Here is a 23,988-nt window from a genome sequence, read left to right as displayed (position 1 = left end):
TTGAAAAATATTCAGTAACCTAATGAAAAAAAGAACAGAAACAAAGAAAATACATAGGTATTGATCTAGGGAGGAGGTATTTCCAAACATTATAGGAAAATGGAAAAAAAAAAAAAAACATTGTTTACCCATCTAGGAGCTAAATAAGTGATCAGATAGTTCACTAGACAGAATTACAAGCAAATCAATATAATTTGAGGGTGAAAAAGATTCAGGATAGAAATTTTAGGAGCACTAAAATTTAAATACAATCAGAAGAGAAGAAGAGAATGGCACCAAACTGGTAAACTAGTCTAAATTGTTGGTGACGCAAGAATAGGCTGAAGATTATCTCAGAGGACAGTCTGACCTCTGAATCAATTCCTTTTAATATGAATCAGTACTATTGTTTCACTAACCTTCAAGAGGAAATTCTGGAAAGACTATTTAGGGTCTCTCATTTTTTCATCCTTATCTCTTATTCTCCTGACTCCATTGTGAATGCACTTTTCCATCTCAATGAATGCATTTTTCCTAAAATTACCAAGGTCTCAACATTATATCCAGCACTTCTTAAGGTTAGCTACAAGAAAGTCTAGAAATCAGGTGGAACATGTCAAGGAGAATGTTACCAAGGACATAACTCTTTCTTAGAATTTATCATTTGTTCTCATGATAAAAGATATACTAACTCATCTCCCCAAATTTCTAAATATTTGCCTGCACATATATACATCTTATCATTTTTTGTCTTTCCATCAAGAGGGCATGGTAAAATTTATTCACATATATTAGGTATATAACAACTGTTTCTGAAAGAAGAGAAGAAGAAGAGAAAGAAAATTCTAAATAGAGGGATGGAGAAAAATTATTCAAGTGAGCAATAACCTACTCAGAATTCCCTATGCTAGGATTCAGAAACATCCATCCTAATAGATCATTCAGAGAATATTACTGAATTTACAAAAATAGTTACAATTGTTACTGTTCAAGAGAGGAGTCATCTGCCTGCCACAAGACATGCCAATAGTCAAGAAATAAGGTGGTAGGAGAAAAGGACATTTTAATACAGCTTGTTAGCAAAGGAGAAGATGGCTGACTAATGTCCAAAATAACCATCTTAAGTGGGGGCACAGAGTCTTGAAGCAGTTATATAGGCCAGTGGTTATAGGGGAAGGGAGTTAGGAATGTTGACCCTCTGGTGTTACAGACTGGGAGTTGCCACATCAGATCTTTCAGTTCTCATGGATATCAGAATAGAATCTCTGTCCAGAGGCCATCACATTCTTAGATAACTCAAAAGAACAAAGTTATCATCTTATCGCAGCTGAGACAGGCCATAAAATCTACAGAGCCTGAAAATCCCCCAGAGACAGACCCTTACTTATCTATGCAAACTAAAGCAAAAATTCAAAGGGGCTGGCGAGTTAGGGTTGGTTAGTCAGAAGTCATTCAAAGTTACAATATGGTTTCTTTTCTACAACATGGCTTCTCTTATGTCAACCTTGTGTTGAGTTGGTATCATAATGAAATTAAAAAACTGAAGAATGAATCCACAAGAAAATAAGGTGTAAATGTGTGCTAAAAGAGCAATTCTGAATACAGACTTTACTTTTCAGAAGTGTCTTAGTGAAAGGAAAGGACAAAAGTGTTACCACATCAGGTTCGTCTTTACCTGCCACCTGGAAAGCCAAGCACTAAGACAATGAGATGGCAGCAGGGAGAGGGTTTTAATCACAAGGAAGCCATGTGAGGGAGCAAGAGATTGAGTCTCAAGTCTGCTTCCCCAAAAATGGGGACTCAGGGATATTTATGGAGTAGGGGGTAAGGTGGTCTGAAATGTGGAGATAGATGACTGGAGGTGAAGAGAGGTGAGGAAATCAATGAACTCACAAGCATGGTCAGACTCCACACCTCTTCATAGGACATATGTTCACAAAATGGTGGTGTTAGCATGATCTGATGGTGGAGTTTTTAGCCTCTTGAGGTGAAAAGGTCATTTATTGGACATCTGCTCCAGCCCAGTTATAAGTTGTTGGCCTCAATCAGCCTGAAGTGGAAAATGGATTCTAATTCCTGAAAAACAGCTCACATACCCATTTCCATGGTGATCCAGCCTCCAGGGAGATATTATCTATAGGAATCTAATGGGAGTCAAATAGCATATTGCCTAAACAGTTAACAATGGGTGAGTCAAGCAACTAAAAGGTATAATAAGTAATTGCAAAAAGGAGAAAAAACTTTAGTTCCTAGCTACTTAATCATCAATGGCCAACTGTTTGCCGGTTTCAGTAACTGCTTATCAGTTTCAAAAGGATGTTTATTTAAATAGAATTCATTGGCAAAGGAACATGTCTACATTTAAGAGGACTTTAGAATTTTTGCAAATGAGAACAGCAGAAAAGGAACTCAGCTCATAAAAGGAAAACTTGTGTATATTAACTTCTCTGCATTTAACCTGTGGAGAAAGAGAAAAAAGAGAAAGGAGGTTTCTGTAAGCTGTAGAAAAAATTTCAGAGATATAATGTGTGGATGAACCCACAAGGGCTTAATTAAAATCTTCTGAGTCCTCCCTGTTTTTAGCTACTGCCTACAAAATCTTTCTTTCCATGTTTATAACTCCTCCTTCTCCACACATTCTCCAGGGAACATTAAATTGGTGGCTATTAGATTTCTTCTCCAATCCAGGCTCAATAAACTGATCTGTGCCCCAGAATAATACAGATCTTGCTGTGAGATTTGTTGGAGGATGAATGCAAAAACATGATCTGAGACAACCTTACAGAAGAGGGAGAGTGTCTGTATTGTGGAGACAAAAGAAAAGCATGAAAGGCTGTGCCGGAGATGTCCATATATTGCAGATGGCTCCAGGACCAAGCAGATTAGGTTTCATGAATTGACTGGGTGCTGTCACAGAGGGTGCAGATAGAAGAAGAAGCATTGCAGAACAGAAAATGCAAAGGAATGAGACTGGAATCTCAGGAGGTGAGAAGAGGTTATGAGTGATAAGTAATGAGTGACAGTGTTATGAAGAAATGACAGTCCTCTTCAGATATCCTGTAAGAGCAGAACCAGTTCCCAAAACAAATTGGCAAGTAACTCTCATTACTACAAAGTTTACCCCCATAATGTTTCATTGCCACCTTTTCCAAAAATAATCAATCCTTCCCACCAGCCCTGTACTCATTATGTACTTCCACCTGCCATCCTACCTCTGTACCTGTGGGATAATGCTCACATGTCAGCTCCTTGCTCTTGAATAAGTCAGACACTGTGCTTATTATTAAAATAATGCCTATTCTAATTCTCTTTATCTCTCAAGAAGAAAATCTTTATCCCTATTAGCATAGTGATCTATGGATTGGGAATTCACAGAATTAAACATTTGGGAGCAAGCCTGTGGAGATCATGTGTTTGACTCACTGACTAGTCTATCCTACATATGTCAATTGATATAGCCTTCCTCTCATGAAACGACTCCTGCTGACCTGATTCTTTCACTCTAGGTTTAGTAGCATGCACCACAGCTGCTTCCTGCACTAATGGCATTTTGGGAGACATTCAATATGTTTACCTAATCATGAGCTAGCTTACACAAAGCAAATTTCTCGGAGAGTCCATGATATAGTGAAATAACCTAACTTTATTTTTCGCAAAATCACAAACGTTTCCTCTAATGTACAGCTCGAGAATTTCTTGCTTCTATATTTTAATTATTACAAAGTAATGATTTTGATCAGAGATCAGGTAAGACATAGAAGCCCAAGTTTTCAGAAAATTCAGTCATCAGTGAAGTGAGAGGTGATTAAATTTTCTTCAGTTACACTATAGCCCATTCCTGAATCATTTCTGGTATTCCAAGGTCTGTCCTTTGTCTTCTGTTTCTAGCTCTATTTTTGACTCCTTTTAAGGAATCTCTCCTTTCACCCTTATTTTCTATTAACTTCTTATGCCTCAGCTCACAAAGTGATTCAAGCGTCGCAGAGGGCCTATATTTCATTAAGGGCTAATGAGCCTATGTGGGTCCAATCTCATTCTCACGGTAGCTCTAATTAGCTTAACCCCAAGAAACTAGCCTCTATTCTGGCTAAGTGACCGATGTGCCCATTTTCCTATATCCTGTAGTCATCACAAATGAATTCTGTTGCCCATAGGCATTGTTGCTGCAGATGTCCTCGGCTCCCAGAGATCCCTCCCTTCCTGATACTATAATGTGTATTAGAGAATTTCAGCTATTTTGTGCACAGAATAATTTTTAGGACTTCAGCTGTTAGAAATATAGGCAAAATGAAATACAGTTTTACTAGAACAGTAAAAAGTAGCAAGGAACTTTGACCCAGATCATCAAAAATACATGGATTTGAATGATCTTTTTTGAATATCTTCCTTCACATCCTTTTGAAAGGATATCCAGTCTAACACAGATATATAGATACATATAGATATTATGTATAGGTATTATGTTACACAGATCATATAGATATATAAATATTCTTGTGGGTATCGACTCTATCTCAATTCTCTCTCACAAGGAGTCTTTTAAAGTATATACTAGTCACATACTAAGAATTTGGCAGTCCAAAGAAGTGGTCTTGACTTGGAAACAATTAGCAATAATAGCATACAAGAGGAGTAGCTGGAATAGAGGATATGGCATGATGCATCAAACTCTGATTAAAATGCAATTTCCAAGCAAAATAAATGTCTAATTATTTTGCCCACAGGCCCAGAATTGGGAGAACAGAGAGATCAGCAGTTAACTCCTTTACCCAGGTGATTTTGTTGGTTCTAACGTAGTTGACCTGCCATGCACATAACATCATATTGTGGCACAGTGCTTGTGGATGCTCTTCCTGAAAACAGTTATGCGTCTCTATGAATCTCTTTTCTCTTCAAGAATATGAATGAAATGTATGGTACTCTTAGAGTTCTATCAAAATTAGACAGACTCGATATGATGACATTGGATAAAAACAGAAAGTAGAAGAGCAACAGTAGCACTGACTGTGTAACTTATTTTGTTTGCATCACGAGGCCCAAAGACACCATGTCCATGTCCAACACCACAGTTTCCATGCCTTCTGTGTTGAGATTAATAGGGATCCCAGGCCTAGAGGCTGTGCAACGCTGGAATGGGATCCCATTCTGTGCCATGTATCTCATTGCTATGATGGGAAATACCTTGCTTCTGATCACCATTATATCAGAGCGCAGGCTCCATGAGCCCATGTACATTTTCCTAGGCATGCTGGCAGTCATAGATATTGCACTTGGTACCAGCATTGTCCCCAAGATGCTCGGAATCTTCTGGTTTCATATTCAAGAGATTTATTTTGATTCCTGCTTGCTTCAAATGTGGCTCATCCACACATTTCAGGGCACGGAGTCAGGCATCCTGCTGGCCATGGCGCTGGACCGCTATGTGGCCATCTGTTATCCACTAAGACATACTTCCATCTTCACCCACCAGCTAATCACCCAAATAGGGGCTGTAGTAACACTCAGGGCTGCCATTCTTGTAGCCCCATGCCTAGTACTTATAAAGTGTCGGTTCCAATTTTATCATACAACAATCATCTCCCACTCCTACTGTGAGCACATGGCCATTGTGAAACTAGCTGCAGAAAATGTCCATGTCAACAAAATCTATGGTTTGTTTGTGGCCTTCACCGTTGCAGGTTTCGACCTCACATTCATCGCTTTGTCCTATATTCAGATATTTATCGCAGTTTTTCGTTTGCCCCAGAAGGAAGCTAGGTTGAAAGCTTTCAATACTTGCATTGCTCACATCTGTGTCTTCCTCCAGTTCTACCTCCTTGCCTTCTTCTCCTTCTTCACACACAGGTTTGGTTCTCATTTCCCCCCGTATATCCATATCCTCTTTTCTAACTTATACTTGCTGGTCCCTCCATTTCTGAATCCACTTGTCTATGGTGCAAAGACCAAGCAGATCCGTGTCCGTGTGGTAAAAATGTTCTGTTCACAAAATCCACCTTGATTAACATCTTCATGCCTTCCTCTTTGTGCAATAACAGTCTCAAAACTAAATAAAATAACAAAAATTACACATTATTTGAGATGCTTGAGTTTTCTACTTGTTTTGTGAAATTTGCCAGCATGTTAGATGGTTTTCAAATATCATAGCCCATGACAACTATCAGTCAATGGGGTCGTGGATCCTACCATCGTCATAAGAATGAGAAACATAGAAAGAACAAAATCATGAACATATGTTGTTTGTTTACTCTTTTAAATTGTAGTCCCTGGTTGAGTTTCCTCCTCTAAGAATCCTTCTCTAGAAGGATTCATGAATTGCTATGTTTCTCCCACTATATTTAAATGCACCCAGGGAATATTGTTCTATGGTGCCCAGGTAGTCAATGAAATCGTCTTATTCATTGTGTTTCTTGATCATCCCAGTCACCTAAAAAAAAAAAAATAAAATAAAAGCAGTGTATCTTAACCATGGTCTATCCAACAAAAAAACCACCAAAAAACAAAACACTAAAAATTCCTTAACAATCTAATGGTCCATTAAAGTTTAAAATTTTCAGCAAATTTCCAGGGTCATTTAGAGAGTGACAGGCACAAGAATCATGAGAATTCAAGTGTTCCATGTTATAGATCAATATTTTTTGGCTATGTCCAGTATTTACTTCTATATTCATTCATTAGGTTTTATCACAAACCTACAATATGAAAAAATATTATACGAGAGAAAAATGGCATAGAGATAAATTTGGAATACTGATTAAATTTCGTGAATTTTTAGCCTTATATTTTTTTTAAAGTTATGCTTTTTGGTGAGGAAGATTGGCCCTGAGCTACCATCTGTTGCCAACCTTCCTCCCTTCTTTTTTTTTTCTCCTCAACATCCCAGCACATAGTTGTATATCCTACTTGCAAGTCCTTCTTGATCTTCTGTGTGGGATGACACCACAGTGTGGCTTGATGAGCACGGTATAGATCCGCACCCAGGATGTGAACCAGCAAACCCCAGGTCACCAAAGCAAAGCACGTGAACCTGACCACTATGCCGCTTGGCTGGCCCCTTGGCCTTAAATTTCTGAGAAAGAGAGTCAAGAAAATAAGAGAGAAAGATAGTGGTATGCATAGATTCTGGGGTTAGCAAAGTGAATGGAGCATCTACTCTAACTGAAAGCAGCAGTCAGGAGAGTTATAACTGTTTAGTTTTCTATTTTAATTAGGAAGTCTGATTCTTGAGCTATGATGAATGAGTGTCCAAGCACGTAAGGACCCACCCTGCCAGGTAGACGATGAAGGAGATTTAAACTAGACAATGTGGGTTAAGGTTCTACATAATAGGGTTTTTTTTTTTCTTTCAATGTAAGGTACAATACGAAGACACAAGGAAAATATGAATGTCAAGAATGGCCATGGACACTGTGCAGAGTTGTTGAATATTGCTCTGAAAGCTATAATGTGTCATTGGAGAGTCTTTCTCTTTTAGATGGGCATGTGTTGTTTGTGTGCATGTATGTCTATGTGTGTGTCTGTGTGTGTAGGTATCTATTTGGGCATGAGGCAAGATATATTCTCAGTGGATACAAAACAGGATATATTTCAACAAATCAAGGCTGTTATACTAATGAAGAGATGTGGGGTTTTCTCTAAGATTAATTACTTGAGAACTTGATAATAGATTGCTCCTAAAATCCTCAACTCATAGATCATTTAAAAAAAATATGGAAAGTAAACATATGTGTGCAGATGTCCATACTTTGATTTATGACATTAAAATCGCTGGTCTAAGAAACATTGGATTGCATGTCACAGAGATGGTGGATATTCTGGCTGGTTTTATGTACTGGGCCTTATCTCATATCTAGAACTGCCAAGGACGATTATTGGTAACTCTGGATGATATTCTGGGGATCTTTTGAGACTCTTTTGATTATCAATATTTATTAGATATTATTAGATTGGATTACCAATAACATAATTTTTTAGGAATAAAACTAAATAACATGAGAGGTAATTTCATAATGTCCTAGCTAGGGTTCAGCAAACTTTTATGTGAAGGACCAAGTAAATAGTTTATACTTTTTGTGCAAAGAAGCAATTCAAGAATATTATGGAGATATTTCTATAACACAAGAGAAAACATATTTCCACAAAAAATTGATGACATTCAATAATAATATTAATAATCATAACCACAATTGTGTAGTTTTTCTGTGATATGAGTCTACAAATTAGAAAAATGGCATTGGTTTTTTTCTTGGGGATAACATTATTCTTAGGTGGTCATAAAAGTCAAATTTTCCCTATCATCAGACCGATTCCTGTAAAAACCATTCTTAGCTAGCGGATTATATAAAAATAGGCAGCAGGTCAGCTTAGGGTGGTCACCTATAATTCTCAGCTTATTTGGAGAAGTTTGAAATAGGTCTAACAATTGCTCATTCTGGCAGTCATCCAGAAAATATGTGGGTGTATAAAACCAACATGGAGACAGAATATGAAATTAGGAAATATTTGCACCATCTTCAACTGCCAATAGCCCATAGAATATCTAGTCTAGAGTCTAGATATTTCAAGCATCATGGTCTTTAAATTATCAGAATCAGTTCTAAACCAACACTTACAGACAGAAAAGATAAAAAAGAGATCACTGTAAGTACAAGAGGAGAACCAGGAGTCTCCATTATCCCGGACACACCCCTATGTGAACAACTCTAATTCATCTGGATAGAAAAGCAGTATACCTCATTTCTCACAGTGAGAGAAAATATGGGCTTCTTTGACCAGGCTATTTGAGTTGAAGTCAGCCAATGGCCAAGAATGAGAGTAGTCAATACACATGAGAGGAGGGGGCCAATGCAGGTCAATTCTACCTGAATATCTGAGGATTGACCCTGAATAATAAATATCTATATTTGAATAAATTAACTCTAGTGTAGTGATAAAAATCATGGGACTAGGAGTCAAATGCCTGAGCTGTTAGTCCATCTCAAACCTGTATTAACTCTGTGAACTTATCAAAGGTGCAGAACTTTTTGAGCCTCTGCATAACCATACCTAAAATAGTGTCTCACGAGTAGCTATGAGAGTAATACATGATAACGCAAATGTAGGGCTTGCACTGATTTAGCCAGTTGTCATTAATTTTTACATTACATCCTAATAGCATTAGAATCCATGAATTATTTTATAGTCTTTAGAAGAAGGAGGAAGAGGAAAAGAAAAGGAGGAGGAAGGGACCACTTTTAAGGAAATACTTGACAGACTAACTTACGATGAGTAATTTTATCTTTTGGTGCACACACTACCCATCCGCTGGATGGCTTTCTTCTCCATTACTAGATTGTTGCCTAGTGTGATTTTTTTTCCAAACACCACACCATTTTTGGTGTAATTTGCTTTTTTTAATTAAAATGACATTACCATGTGACATTTATATAAGTTGTTTTGTCCATGGAAACCACTGAGACCAAATGGTTTTGAAATGCATATCTCCTTTTATGATGCTTGTATAAACAAGACAGTCACAATGACTAAGATCACAAAATTTCACATAAAAATCGGGGCTGGCCCCGTGGCGGAGTGGTTGAGTTCGCGCGCTCTGCTGCAGGCGGCCCAGTGTTTCGTTGGTTCGGATCCTGGGCGCGGACATGGCACTGCTCATCGGACCGCGCTGAGGCGGCGTCCCACATGCCACGGCTAGAAGGACCCACAACGAAGAATATACAACTATGTACTGGGGGGCTTTGGGGAGAAAAAGGAAAAAAATAAAATCTTTAAAAAAAAAAAATTCACATAAAAATATATTTAATGCTAAGAAAGGCCTCTTTTGTCTAAATGTTTATATCTCTAACCAACAATTTGTAACAAAACTAGAAGACAGGAAAATATTTTCACTGAAATAAACATTAGAAAGTAGACATCTATATTTACGTAAAAATATTGTTTTTCAAATTTTTCTTATTAACAATAGCCTTTTAATTTAATTTAGTTACTTTATATGAGGTGATTCTGAGAAAGTAAGTGTACACTTGCTATGTACCGAAATGTGTCACCCAAATTCGTATGTTGAGGCCCTGACTCCCAATGTGATGGTAATTGGAGATGGGGCTTTTGACATAATTAGATTTACATGAAGTCATAAGAATGGGACCCACAATGTCAGATTGGTGATCTAATAAGAAGAGACACCAGAGAGCTTTTCCTCTTTTTCCCTGCCACATGAGGACACAGCAAGAAGGTGATCATTTACAAGCCATAAAGAGAGCTCTCAGCAGAAACTGACCATGTCAGGATCTTCATCTTGGACTTCTAGACTCCAGAACAATGACAACATAAATTTCTGTGTGTAAACCACCTACTCAATGGAATTTTGTTATGGCAGCCAGAGAGAGATAAGCAGAAATTTACCTACTTTTATTATCAACAAAAAGATGTGAGTATGTGGAAACAAAGGTATGCATTGTCACAAAAATAAAGACATATTAAATTGAATGGCAAAAAAAAAAAAAGAGAAAGAATAAGAGGAGGGATGACATCAACAAGAAGCAGAACAGGAAGCCCCAGAACCTTCTTACTCCCACACTGACACCCACTCAATAACATCCCTGAATCTAAGTGCTGACAGCAAAGAGTGCAGGTTGGGAGCCACGGAGAATGAAAGCAATGGCTTGGACTAACATGCACTCACCATCGTTAGTCCTCCCACACCCCAATTCAGTTTGAGAGGAGATGGAGAAATCCCCAACTCTTTGCTCCTCCCTAGAGAGGCAAAGAATTGCAGTGAGTGTCCAAGGATTTGGATCCGGGGAGGTTTCCCAAGGCACGGATTTCTGTCTCACCTCTTCTGGAGCACTGATGGAACCTGGCATACTCAGGATGCCTGAGGAGGCAGAGAACAAAAGACCTGGGTGGGTTTCTGCTGCTCCAGAGAACCCACAGTAACACATAGATGTCAGACGGAAAGGAGATTGATTTAAATTCCTGACAAAAGAAACCCTCAAGTCCCTCTAATTGAGAATTTACCTGCACAAATACAGATAAGCCACATCCACCGAGACATCTGAGAGGCCCCCAGAATCTCTAGCCAGGCTGATTGTCGAAGACTGTTCACTGTACAAAGTCAGTCCATAAAGAGTAGAAGAAGTGGCTGATTTTCACATGCATAGATCCCAGCACAACCTCACAAGGCACATGGAGCAACAGGAAAGGGGCCGGCCCCATGGCAGGTGGTTAAATTCATGCACTCTGCTTCAGCTGCCCAGGGTTTCGCTGGGTCAGATCCTGAGTGAGGACATGACACCTCTCATCAAGCCATACTGAGGCGGCATCCCACATAGCACAACCAGAGGCACTCACAACTAGAATATTACAACTATAGACTGGGGGGCTTTGGGGAGAAGAGAAGGAGAAAAAAAAAGAAGATTGGCAACAATCATTAAAAAAAGCAGAAAGGAAAAATTTGTCTCAATCAGAGGATGAAAAGAAATCTCCAGAAATCAATCCCAAAGAACAAGAGGTATATGAATTAGACAAGAATTGGAAATAACCATCATACTATTGCTCAATGAGCTGGGGATAACAATATATGAACAAAATGAGAACATTAGCAGATAGAGAAAATGTAAAAAGTAAAAAACTCAAATTTTGGAGCTGAAGAATACAGTAACTGAATTGAAAAAATGCAGTATAGGAGTTCAATATCTGACTTGGTCAAACGCAGAGAAAATTACTAAACTCATAAATAGGTTATTTTTATTTAAATTGAGAGATAATTTAAATACTATAATATTCACCCTTTAAAGTATGAAAGTCTCTGTTTTTCACTATATTCAAAAAATTGTGTAACCATCACTACTGTCTAATTCCAGAACATTTTCATCACCTCAATAAAGACATGCCATTGCCATTAGTAGTCACCCCCTATTTTGCCCTGCCCCCTGCCTATGGCAACCACTAACCTACTTTCTGTCTCTATTGACTTGACCATTTTGGGCATGTCATGTAAGTGGATCATACAGTACCTGCACTTTTTTGCCTGGCCTCTTTCACGTAGCACAACGTTTTCAAGGTTCACTCATGTTGTAGATGAACTTCATGATAGATGTACAATCAGAACTTCATTTCTGCATGTCTGTATGATATTCCATTGTGTGAATGTACCTGAGTCTACTCTGACACCTGGCAGGTAGGACACTGGCCAAATAAGCTTTTCCATGATTGCTCTCTTCTCTGTATGCAAGGGACACTCATCTTAATTTAATTTCCATTTCTAGTTCTGTTATACTTTAAAATTAAGTTATTTTTTCTAGTTTTCTCTGGGGAACATGCAGAAATAAGAGCCTCTTCTGAAAATTTGCTCTTTGTATTTCCTATTACATTTCACAGAGAGGTACATTTGCCTTAAAATATTTATAGAGGCAATTATTTCCATTTAATATTAGGAATTACATCAGTCACCAAAATAAGGAGTCATGCTGTTTCTATAACATCTTATACCCCCCTATTTCTAACGAATTTTAAATAAATGCCATCTAAGAATATTTTTGTCTCTAACATTCTATAACATTATGGTTCCTTCAGGTTCAAACATTTTATGCGTGTTTCCAAAAGTATCTTGGGAGTCATTCAATAGACCTATCTTGTGAGTTACACTCTCTCCAAAAAGTAGTGCATGGGGCTGGCCCTGTGGCTGGGTGGTTAAGTTCGCACGCTCCACTGCAGGCGGCCCAGTGTTTCGTTGGTTCGAATCCTGGGCGTGGACATGGCAGTGCTCATCAAACCACGCTGATGCAGCGTCCCACATGTCGCAACTAGAAGGACCCACAACGAAGAATATACAACTATGTACTGGGGGGCTTTGGGAAGAAAAAGGAAAAAATGAAATCTTTAAAAAAATAAAAATAAAATAAAAAGTAGTGCACAGGACCCAGCCCCATGGCCAAGTGGTTAAAGTACTGTGCACTCTGCTTCAGCAGCCTGGGTTTGTGGGTTCACAGCTTCAGATGTCAGGTGAGGACCTATTCCACTCACCAGCCACTCTGTGGAGGTGTCCCACATACAAAAGATAGAGGAGGATTGGCACAGATGTTAGCTCAGAGCTAATCTTCTTCAACCAAAAAAAGAGGAGGATTAGCAGTGGATGTTAGCTCAGGGCAAATCTTCCTCAGAAAATAAAAAAATGGATAAATAAATAAACAAATAAGTAAATAAGTAGTGTACAGATTTCAGAAACCACTGACCTCACATATGCCTACTACATACTCCATGTGCAAAACATTATCTTTTTTTCCCTGATATATTTCATTCTATTTTGGGTCCATCTGTTGTTATTTTGGTATGTGGTTTGCACTCTGCATTGCATGCATTGGTTGTTCGGTTTCCTGGTGTAGATACTAGAGCTATTGATGATTTCCATCTCTCAACATGAAGTCACTGAGTGCAGAGCTGGGAAGAGATGCACACACCCAGCTCTCCTAAGCCAGTATGAGCTGGCTCCAGCACATAACTGCCTTCAATCCAATGCCATTGGTTTTTCTGGGATGAATATAACTTTACGGCAGACAAGACAGAGTCAGAGAGTCTCTCAATGCAAAAGGACCAGTCTATTAAATAGGACCAGACCCAATTACACAGGACAAAAACAGGATGACATGTCTTCTAGGCAGAGGCAAATAATCCAGACTGATGGATTTTCTTGTACCATGCAGAGAACGGGAGTCTCTTCCTTTCTTTTTCTTGACACCAAAACTTAAAATCCGTTTTATAAGGCACAACCCAGTTTTTCACAAAATAAACATCTGGTGTGAATAATAAGTCATTCTCAGGGGACACAAATTTCTTTGTTGTTCTTTTGGATCAGTATGCCATGGAATTTTCATTCAAGTGGATTTACCTATAACAATGTCTTAGTTTTTTATTAATATAATAGGGTAATGATATCAATATCATAAGATAAGGAAGATAAAATAATCTAAAGTATGTAAGTATCTAGTGAAGGTGAATCATATAACACATATTTAATAAATGACAGATGCTAATTTTGAATTCCAAACACTTAGTATGACATAGATACGTGAAAAATATAGGATAAGTAAATTTAAGTTGTCCCTCAATTGCTTTAACAAATACTTAGAATATAGTAGACGTTTAATAAATAAGTACTGAATAAAATCATTACATTATAATACTCTAATCTGTGTGTAATAATGCTACCTTCTGATTTGAAGAAGCTCTAGTTTGGCATATCGACTGTTTGCTACAAAGAAAAGTTCCAGAACAAAGAGTCTCAGAAAAGAAAAGCTAGCTCACAGTTGAATAAGTTTTAGGAAAAGGAGGCAATAAATGCTCCTGCAATTGACCTGGGGTGTGTTCTAGATAACCTTAGATGTCTCAGAGATAATCTGCATTCATCAGGGGAAAAAGCTGGAAGGATGATGGTGAGGACATGACTGTAAGATTTTTCTATATTTCCAATCTGTTGTTTTAGGTATTCCTCACTGTCTCTTTCTGTTTTATACTTTGCTGAAATGGTTTTAGAAAATGAGCTGTGAAATCACTAACAAAAATAAATAAATATAATTTATAAATTAATACTTCACAAATTATGGGGAGGAAACATTTTCGTAAGACAAAGATAAATAAAGATTGTGAGGAATCAATAGGCAAGGAAAACACCAAGGCTATGAAAATGGTAAAGCAAGGGCTGGCCCAGTGGTGTAGTGGTTAAGTTTGTGCACTCTGCTTTGGCAGCCCGGGGTTCGCCAGTTTGGATCCAGGGTGCAGACCTACGCACTGCTTATCAAGTCACGCTGGGCAGGCGTCCTACATGTAAAGTGGAGGAAGATGAGCACGGATGTTAGCTCAGGGCCAGTCTTCCTCAGCAAAAAGAGGAGGTTTGGTGATGCATGTTACCTCAAGGCTAACCATCCTCAAAAAAAAAAAAAAAGAAAATGGTAAGGCAGACCACTCACAGGAGGTTCTGAGGATTGTAAAGTTGTGTGTTGTAGTGATCAGTAAAGGGCAAAGACAAAGAAGAGGGTGGAGCTAGTTCTATGAAAAACAATCTGTAGAAGAAAATGTTCACATCTACAGAAATCATCGTATTTAGAGTGGATATAAGAGGCATAAGGGTATAAGTAATGAAAAAATTCCATTTCATAGAGAAGCTATATCATTACACATGACTGTTCAGGCTTAGGGATGTAATAATGGTTATTGATGGGGAGAGAAAAGAACAAAGGACATAGATTGGCACTTGAAATTAAATACAAGAGATGTGTAAATAGCAGGGCATAATAAGAACAAGCTCTGAGAGTGATTGTCAAGGAACGCAGCTATGAACTAAAAATAATTGACTTTTTGTGCACAGATAATAAGGAGGAAAAGTTGCACGATGTGTGGCTGGATTATGGAAAAGCACTGAAACTTTGAAAAATTAGGTTGAAAGTATTCTGCATCTGTTGCAGAGGGATCAGACTATGAAGAGACTAAGCTGAGAAGGCAAGGTAGTGAGCTGCAAAACAGAAAAATATGCTAGTCAAATTTCTCCTTTGATTATGATCAGCAGAGTAGTCTACCCCCACAGTGGAGCCTTTATGTCCAGCCTAGGTGGAGTCTAGCTCTTGAAATACCTTTACATTAAATGATTCTTGTCCCAATTCCAATTGGTAAACCACAGAAAGCATAGGTGATGAATAGCAAACACAAGACAAGGGGAATCTCTTTGGTGCAGTAGACATGGAACAGAAAGAATACATCTAATCTATTTAATTTTGCTCTTTGAAAAGGATCTAAGTACATAGAAACATAGAACTTGATGGTTGATCTCACAATGACTTTATGAAAAAAGAAAATAAGAAAGGATTAGTTGGAATGGAAACAATAAGATGGATGATATCCCGTTGTATACATGCACCATATCACCTGTATCCATTCATCTGTGGTTGGGCACTAAGGTTGTTTCCATATCTTGGCTATTGTGAATAATCCCGCCTTAAATATGGGAGTGCCTATATTCCTTCAATATTGTTTTTTCATTTCCTCTGGGTACCTACCCAGAAGTAGAATTACTGGATCATAGGGTAGGTCTGTTTTTAATTTTTTGATGAATCTCCATATTGTTTTCCATAGTGGCTGAACAAATGTACTTTTTCACCAACAATGTACAAGTGTTCCCTTTCTCCACATCCTCTACAACACTCATTATCTTTTGTTCTCTCGATGATAGACATTATAACAGGCATGAGGTAATATATTACTGTGATTTTAAATTTAATTTTTATTTCCCTGATGATTGTTTTATTCAGCCATGAGAAAGGGAATCATGCCATTTGTTACAATAATGATGGACTCTAAGGACATTATGCTAAGTGAGACAAGTCAGACAAGGAAAGACCAATACTGTATGATATCACTTATATGTGGAATCTTAAAAAAGATAAACCCGTAAAAACAGAGAGAAAAATTCCAGGGACTCAGGGGTAGGGGAATTACTGCAAAACAGTAAAAACAGCTCTCTTTTTCTCTCTCTCTCTGTCTCCTAGTAAGTACCATTCTACTTTCTGTTTCTATGAATTTGATAACTTTGGATATCTCATGTAAGTAGAATCATGCTTCTCTGCTGACTGATTTTGCTTCCCATAATGGCCGAAAGATTGAGCTATATTGTACCATATGAATGAATTTCCTTCTTTTAAAAGGCTAAATAATGTTTCATTGTAAGAATATACCACATTTTATTTATTCATTCATCCATTCATGGTCATTCATGTTGTTTCCACCTGCCGACTGTTGTGAATACTGCTGCAATGAAGGTGGAAATGCAATATCTCTTTGAGATCTTGTGTTCCATTCTTTCAATTAAATACTGAGAAGTGGTATTGCTGGATAATATGGTATTTGTACTTTTAATTTTTTGAGGAAACTCCACGCTACTTTCCACAGTGGTTGTATTAGAGAACCTTTCCACCAGCAGAGCACAAGGGTTTTGATTAATCCATTTTCTTGCCAACACGTTTTACTCATTACTTGCTTATTTTTTTTTTTGCTCTTTTGGTTTTTTATAATGGCCATCCTATTAGATGTGAAGTATCTCAATTTGAGTTTGATTTGCCTTTCCCTAATAATTAAGAATGATTAGTATATTTCCATATATCTGTTGGTCTTTGTATGTCTTCTTTAGAGAAATATCTATTAAAGTCTTTTGTCCAGTTTTTAACAGGGTTTTTTCTATCATAGTAGTTCCTTATATATTTTTTAATTAACCCTTTCTCAAATAGATGGTTTTCTCTCATTCTGTAGATTGTCTTTTCATCTCGCTGATGGTTTCCTTTCCTGTGCAAAAGCTTTGTAGTTTAATGTAGTCTCAGTAGTCTATTTCTGCTTTTGTTGCTTGTGCTTTTGGTGTCATATCCAGGAACTCACTGCCAAGACCATTGTTATGAAGCTTTTCTCTTGTGATTTCTCCCAGTCCGTGCCAATCTTCCTCCACGTTGTACATGGGACACTCCCATAGCATAGCTGGTGAGTGGAGTAGGTCTGAGCCCAGGATCCAAACCTGTGAACCTGGGCCACCAAAGTGGAATGCATGGAACTTTAACCACTGAGCCACAGAGCCAGGCCCAAGGTTTTCTTTTTCTTTTTTTACAAATTTTTACAAAAAAAATCTTTTTTATGATGTTAGCTGTCGGCTTCTCAGCTATGGCTTTATTATATTGAAGTATGTTCCTCCTATACCTAATTTCTTGAGCGGTTTTATCATGAAATGACTTTGACCTTTGTCAAATGATTTTTCTGCTTTTAGTGAGGTGATCATATGCCTTTTTTCCTTCATTCTGTTAATATACTTTATCATATTTACTGATTTGTGTGTGTTGAACCATCCCAGCAGCCCAGAGATGAATCACATTTGCTCATGGTTTATTATCCTTTTATTGTACTCTTGAATTCAGTTTGCTTATATATTGTGAGAATTTTTGTATCAGGTTTATTATAGATATTGGTCTGTAATTTTATTTGCTTGTAGTGCCTTGGTTTCAGGGTAATGCTGGCCTCATAGTTGGGTTTGGAAGAGTTCTCACTTCAATATTTTGGAAGAGTTTGAGAAGAATTGGAGTCAATTATTTAAATGCCTGGTAGAATTCACCATTGAACCCATCAGGAGTCCTGAGTTATTCTTTATTAGGTAGATTTGATTACTAATTCATTCACCTTATAATTAATAGACCTCTTCAGATTTTCTATTACTTCACCAATTCAATCTCGAAGTCCTAGTGAGTGTCTCCAAGAGCTGTCAAATACGATCCCTCCTCTTTCACAGTTGTTACTTATTCCCATTGTCAATCTTTAATAAGAATTTAAGGAAAAATAAAATGTATTGTCTATCTTGCACTTATTAGTATTTCTCATATTTCTTCTACTTCAGAAAGTTAGTAAAGGCAGCATTCTAAATGTAAAACATAGTCTCTCACCTACATATATTATGTGTTTGTTTTCAGAGTGCTGTAAATTTCTTGCATTTTCTATACAAAATAAGTTCCTTGATGCATATGTATACAGTTATTATTATTATGTTTGCAAACACATGTGCTTTTTGCTTGCCTAAATGCTAGTTAGCTTTTAGAATTTAGTTAGGTATGCCCTTCGATTAAGGAAATTTGGCCATTTCTCTCGTGTTTTCTATACCTCTCCTAAAATCTTTCATAGCAGGTATCACATTATCTTCCACTTTTTCTTTATATAAGTGCTCCCACCAGATAGAAGACATGTCTAATTTATCTGTATGCTCATGACCTACATAGTACATGACACATTTTGATGATAAATATACCTGGAATGAAGGAATGAGAGAATAGATACTTATGAAAATCTTGACCCAATCTTGTATAATAAGCATTCGTTCTCACAACAGGATTATTTATATAGTTTCCAAATTAGAAGGACTCATGGAAGAAGAGGTTTTCTGAGCCCAAATAAATTACATAATATTTAATATTTCCCAAAGTAATTTTACAATGCTTGGTAGTAAGAACTCAAAATTTTCTGTTTTAATCCACTGAGATTTGAGAGCTATTTGTTACTGCAACATAAACCATGCTCCATACAATTATTACAGAGAGTAGTAGACAAGGCCTCTTACCATTTTGATATGAAGGTCTTAGATTAGACACTGCAAGTAAATAACAAAATACGGGGAATAAAGATCAGAATTTTAATGCTTCCACCCATAATGGACACATCAATTCTGCTCACATTCACTTATGCAAAGGAAGTTAAAAAGGCGCAAATTTAGAGATGTAGAAACAAGAATGGAAGAGAAAGAAACCAAAAGGGACTGTGACGCAGGTTTAGAGTCAGTCTGCTGTTTTGTCCTCAAAGTACAACTTGACAATGATGTGACATTTCAAACTATCTTTCCTGTTTTCTCTGTTTTATCTACAATTTGGCCTGTACTACTCTTCCTATGAAACTGGAAGCACGAAAATTAAGTAGTCCTAGTTTAGTATTTATTGATTATTCTATCCATGAGTGCAAGTACTCCATCAATTGCTAACAGGAAAAGAGGTACTATTACCTCAAAAATCCATTGAACTTGACTGCAACATGAATTGCCATCAGTGACACCGAGAGAAAGTAATGTCAAAGTAATGTTTTTCATCCAAATATTAAAATCCAGGAGAAAAAATGATCTAAAGTACGTAGAGTGTCAGAAAAATTACGAAAACAAAATAGACCAGATATTAAGCAATAGAGACTAGTGAAGCAAAAGGAAGAGACTTTTCCCTATGAAGACGGCAGGAATTATGCAGTTCCAACCAATTTTTATCTTTTACAAATAAAGGTACAATGTTAGCATATTTTCAAAGAAAGCGCATATGCAAAATTTTAGGCTATTATGAACAATACTGTTCTAATTGTTTGGGTAATAATCTTGCATAGGCTAACTTTACTTCTCCTGAATAAATGCTAGGAATGGGATTACTGAGTCATATGATGTGTGTAAGGTTAACTTTTAAAGGAAATCTCAAACTCCTTGCTAAAGTGGCCATTCAGTTTTACATTCATAACAGCAGTGCATGAGTTGTAGATATTCCTCGTTATCACCAATTAAAGGCAATCTCAGTCTTTAAATTTCATCTATTGTAGCTGTGTGAGTTACATTCCATTGTCATTTTAATTTGCATTCTCTAATAACTAAAAATGCTGAGATTCTTCATATGCTTATGCCCCATTTGTATCTTTTTATTTTTTATTTTTGCTGAGGAAGTCTGGCCCTGAGCTAACATCCGAGCCCATCTTCCTCTAGTTTATATATGGGATGCCTATCACAGCATGGCTGACAAGTGGTACCATGTCCGCACCTGAGATCCGAATCGGCAAACCCGGGGCCCCTAAGCGGAACTGCGAACTTAACCGCTGTGCCACCGGGCTGGCCCCCATTTGTATCTTCTTTTTGTGTGGCTATGAAGTAATTTCAAATCTTTCCAAATATACTAAATATATAAATATTTGTCGGTGACTAAGAATAAGTTGAAGATTAGATCAGATGCCAGTCTGACCTCTGAATCAATTACATTCAACATGATTCAGTACCATTGACTCTCTCTCGTTCACAGAGGAAATTCTAGAAAGAGTATCCGGGGTCTCTTGTCTTTTCATCCTTATCTTTTCCTTTCCTGACTCCATTGTAAATACTTTCCTCCATCTCACTGAAGGTATTCTTTCAAACATTTCAAATGTCTCAACATTATGTCAAGTAGCCCTTAATGTCAGCTTCAGACAAGAAAGTCTGGAAATCAGGTGAAACATATCAAGGAGAAAGGTGCCATGTGAATTAGTCTTTCTTAGAATTTATCATTTCTTCTCATGACAAAAGATATCCTAAATCATCTCCCCAAATTTCTAAAATTTTCATTTTTTGAAACAATATATTACATCTTTTTTTTCTGTCCATCAAGAGCACATGGCACAATTTCTTCACAGATATGAGACATACAACAACTGCTTTTATAAGGAAAAAAAGAAGAAAAGAAAAGAAAAGGGAGAAAAGTATAAAGAGAGGGATGGAGAAAAATTAGTCAAATGTGCAATAAATTGCTTATCACTCAATAATGTAGGATTTGTAAATACCCATCCTAATTGGTCACTCTGAGAAATTACTAAACTTAAGAAAACGGCTTCAATGAAATAAAAAACTGAAGAAAGGATCTACGGTAACATGAGATATAAATGTCTGATAAAAAGGCAATGATTAATATAGACTTTCCTTTCTAGAAGTGCCTTAGTGAAAGGAAAGGACACAAAGATATCAATTTCAACAGAATGCATTGGCAGAGGAACATGTCTACATTTCAGTGGTCTTTAGATTTTTTGCAAATGAGAACAGCAGGAAAGAAACTCAGCTGATAAAGGAAAATGTGCATATTGCAATCTCTTCATTCAGCCTATGGAGAAAGACAAAAGAGGAGGGAAAGGAGATTTCCCTAAATTGTAGAAAGGATTTCAGAGATATTAGGTGTGGAGGAACTCAAGAGGGCTTAATTAAAATCTTCTGGGTCCCTAGTGGTTTTGGCTACTGGGTAGGAAATCCCTCATTCCATGTTTGTAACTCCTCCTCCTCACATTCACCTGGGAACATTAAAATTGGTGGCTAGCAGATTTATTCTCCAATTTGAGCTCAATAAATTGATCTGTTCCCTAGAATAATCAGATCTTGCTATGAGGATTGTTCGAGGATGAAAACGCAAATATGATATCAGACAGACTTACAGAAGAGAAAGAGTGTCTGTATTGCAGAGACAAAAAGAAAGCATGAAAGGCCATCCCAGAGATGCCCATCTATTGCAGATGGCCCCAGCACCAAATGGATTAAGGTTCATCCATTGACTAAGTGCTGTTACAGAGACTGCAAATAGAAGAAGAGGCCTTGCAGAACAGAAAATGCAAAGGAGTTATACTAGAATCTCAAGAGGAGAAAAGAGTTGATGAGTAACAAGTGATGAATGATCTTGATAGGAAGAACTGACAATACCTTCAGGTATCCTGTAATAGCAGACTGGCTTCCAACAACAATTGGCAAGTAAATCTCACTTTTCCCCAGTTTATCCCCGTAATGTTTTATTACCAGCTTTTCCAGCAATATCGCTCCACCTCTTCAGCCCTGTATTCACTGATGTACTTCCACCTACCATTCCATTATCTATACCTGTTGGATAATGCTCATATGTTAGCTCCTTACTCGTGAATAAGTCAGACACTGTGATTGTCCTTACAGGATGCCTCTTCCAATTCTGATATCTTTGATGAAGAGAAACTTAAATCCAATTAGAGTCTGTGATCGACAGATTGGGGAGTCACTGAATTAAGCATGAGGAGAAAAGCTGTGGAAATCAAAGTAAATGGTTGCTTGACTAGTCTATCCTAAATATGTCAGCTGATACAGTCTTCTTGTCATGAAATGACCCCTGCTCAGCTGATTCTTTCACTTGAGGTTTAGCATGATAAACCACAGCTGCTTCCTGCATTACCGGCATATCTGGTGACATTCAGTACATGTTTAACTGATCATGAGCTCCCTGACATAAAGCAACTTCCTTGTAAAGCCTATGATAGAATGAAATAACCTAACCCTATTTTTTACTGAATCACAAACAGTTCTCTACTGTATGGCTTGAGAATTTCTTGCTTGGAAACATGTAGTAGACGAAGTAATGATTTTCATCAGAGAACTTTCAGATAAGGCATAAGAGCTCAAGTTTTCAGGAAATTCAGTCATTAGTGAATTGGGAGGTGATTAAATTTTCTTCAGATGCCCTGCAGGCCCTTACTAAATCATTTCTGGTATCCCAATGTCTGCCCTCTGTCTTCTGTTTCTAGTTCTATATTTGACACTTTTTAAGGAAGCTGCCCTTTCATCCTCTATTTTCTACTAATCTTATGCCTGACCACACAGAATGATTCAAGCATTCCAGATGATCTATAGTTCATTAAGGATTAATAAGCCTAAATGGGCAAAATCTCATGCTAATAGTAGCTCTGAAGAGTTTAAACCCATGAAACTAGCCTCAATTCTGACTAAGTTACCCATTTTCCTACATCATGTAGTCATCATGAATAGGTCCTCTTGCCCGTAGGCATTGTTGCTACAGCTTTCTTTGGCTCCAAGAGATCCCTCTCTTCTAGGTATTTTGTAAAATGTATTAAAGAATTTTAGCTATTTCATGCACACAACTAATTAAGAATTTCAGCTATTAGAAATATAGGCAAAATAAATTACAGTTTTAGTGAAAGTGTAAAAAGTACAAGGAAATTTGACCAAGATCACCAAAATACAAGATTTGAATGATCATTTATGAAGCTTTTCCTTCACATTCTTTTGAAAAGACATCAAGTCTTACATGGATATATAGATACATATAGATATTATGTATATATATTCTATAACATACATCATATAGGTACATAAATATATTATGCTCTTGGATGTTAACGATTTCTATTTCTACTTTCTTTCGCAGGGAACCTTTTACTCTAATATACTGATCAGAGTCGAAAAATTTACTGGTCCAAACTGACTCTTCCTGACTTAGGGACTATTTGGAATAAAAGGTTACAATAGGAGTAGCCAGAATGTGAGAATTGGAGACATTCAAGAAACTCAGATTAAAATGCAAGTTCCAAAAATAATAAATAGATATAATTATTTGGCCAACAGGTCTAGAATGGATATAATAGACAGGTCAGCAGTTAATTCCCTTACCCAGGAACTTTGTTGGTTCTAATTCAGTTGACTTGCTATGCACATAACATCTTATTTTGGTACAGTGATAATGAGTGGCTTCCTGAAAAGAGTGATGTGTCTCTGTGGATCTCCTTTCCATTCAATAATGTGAATGATATGGATGATATGAACTTAGAGTGCTACCAAAATCAGACACAATATGATGACTTTGGATTAAAATATGAAGTAGAAAAGGAACAATAGCACTGACTGACTGACTTCTTCCATTTGCAAAAAGAGACTGA

At 37.2% G+C, this 23,988-nt stretch overlaps 1 protein-coding gene across 1 annotated transcript; it reads left to right on the top strand.

The window, feature by feature from the left end:
* The first annotated feature begins 5,026 nt into the window (after nt 1-5,026).
* LOC106830151 (olfactory receptor 52A1-like) lies at nt 5,027-5,977 on the top strand. Its single transcript, XM_014839577.3, has one exon. It carries the CDS (start codon nt 5,027-5,029, stop codon nt 5,975-5,977), a length of 951 nt encoding a protein of 316 aa, XP_014695063.3.
* Nucleotides 5,978-23,988: the final 18,011 nt, after the last annotated feature.

Source organism: Equus asinus, chromosome 20 (assembly GCF_041296235.1).
Source record: "Equus asinus isolate D_3611 breed Donkey chromosome 20, EquAss-T2T_v2, whole genome shotgun sequence".
Taxonomy (NCBI): domain Eukaryota; kingdom Metazoa; phylum Chordata; class Mammalia; order Perissodactyla; family Equidae; genus Equus; species Equus asinus.
The sequence above is the reverse complement of the archived record's forward strand: the minus strand, read 5'-3'. Positions and strand labels throughout refer to the sequence as shown.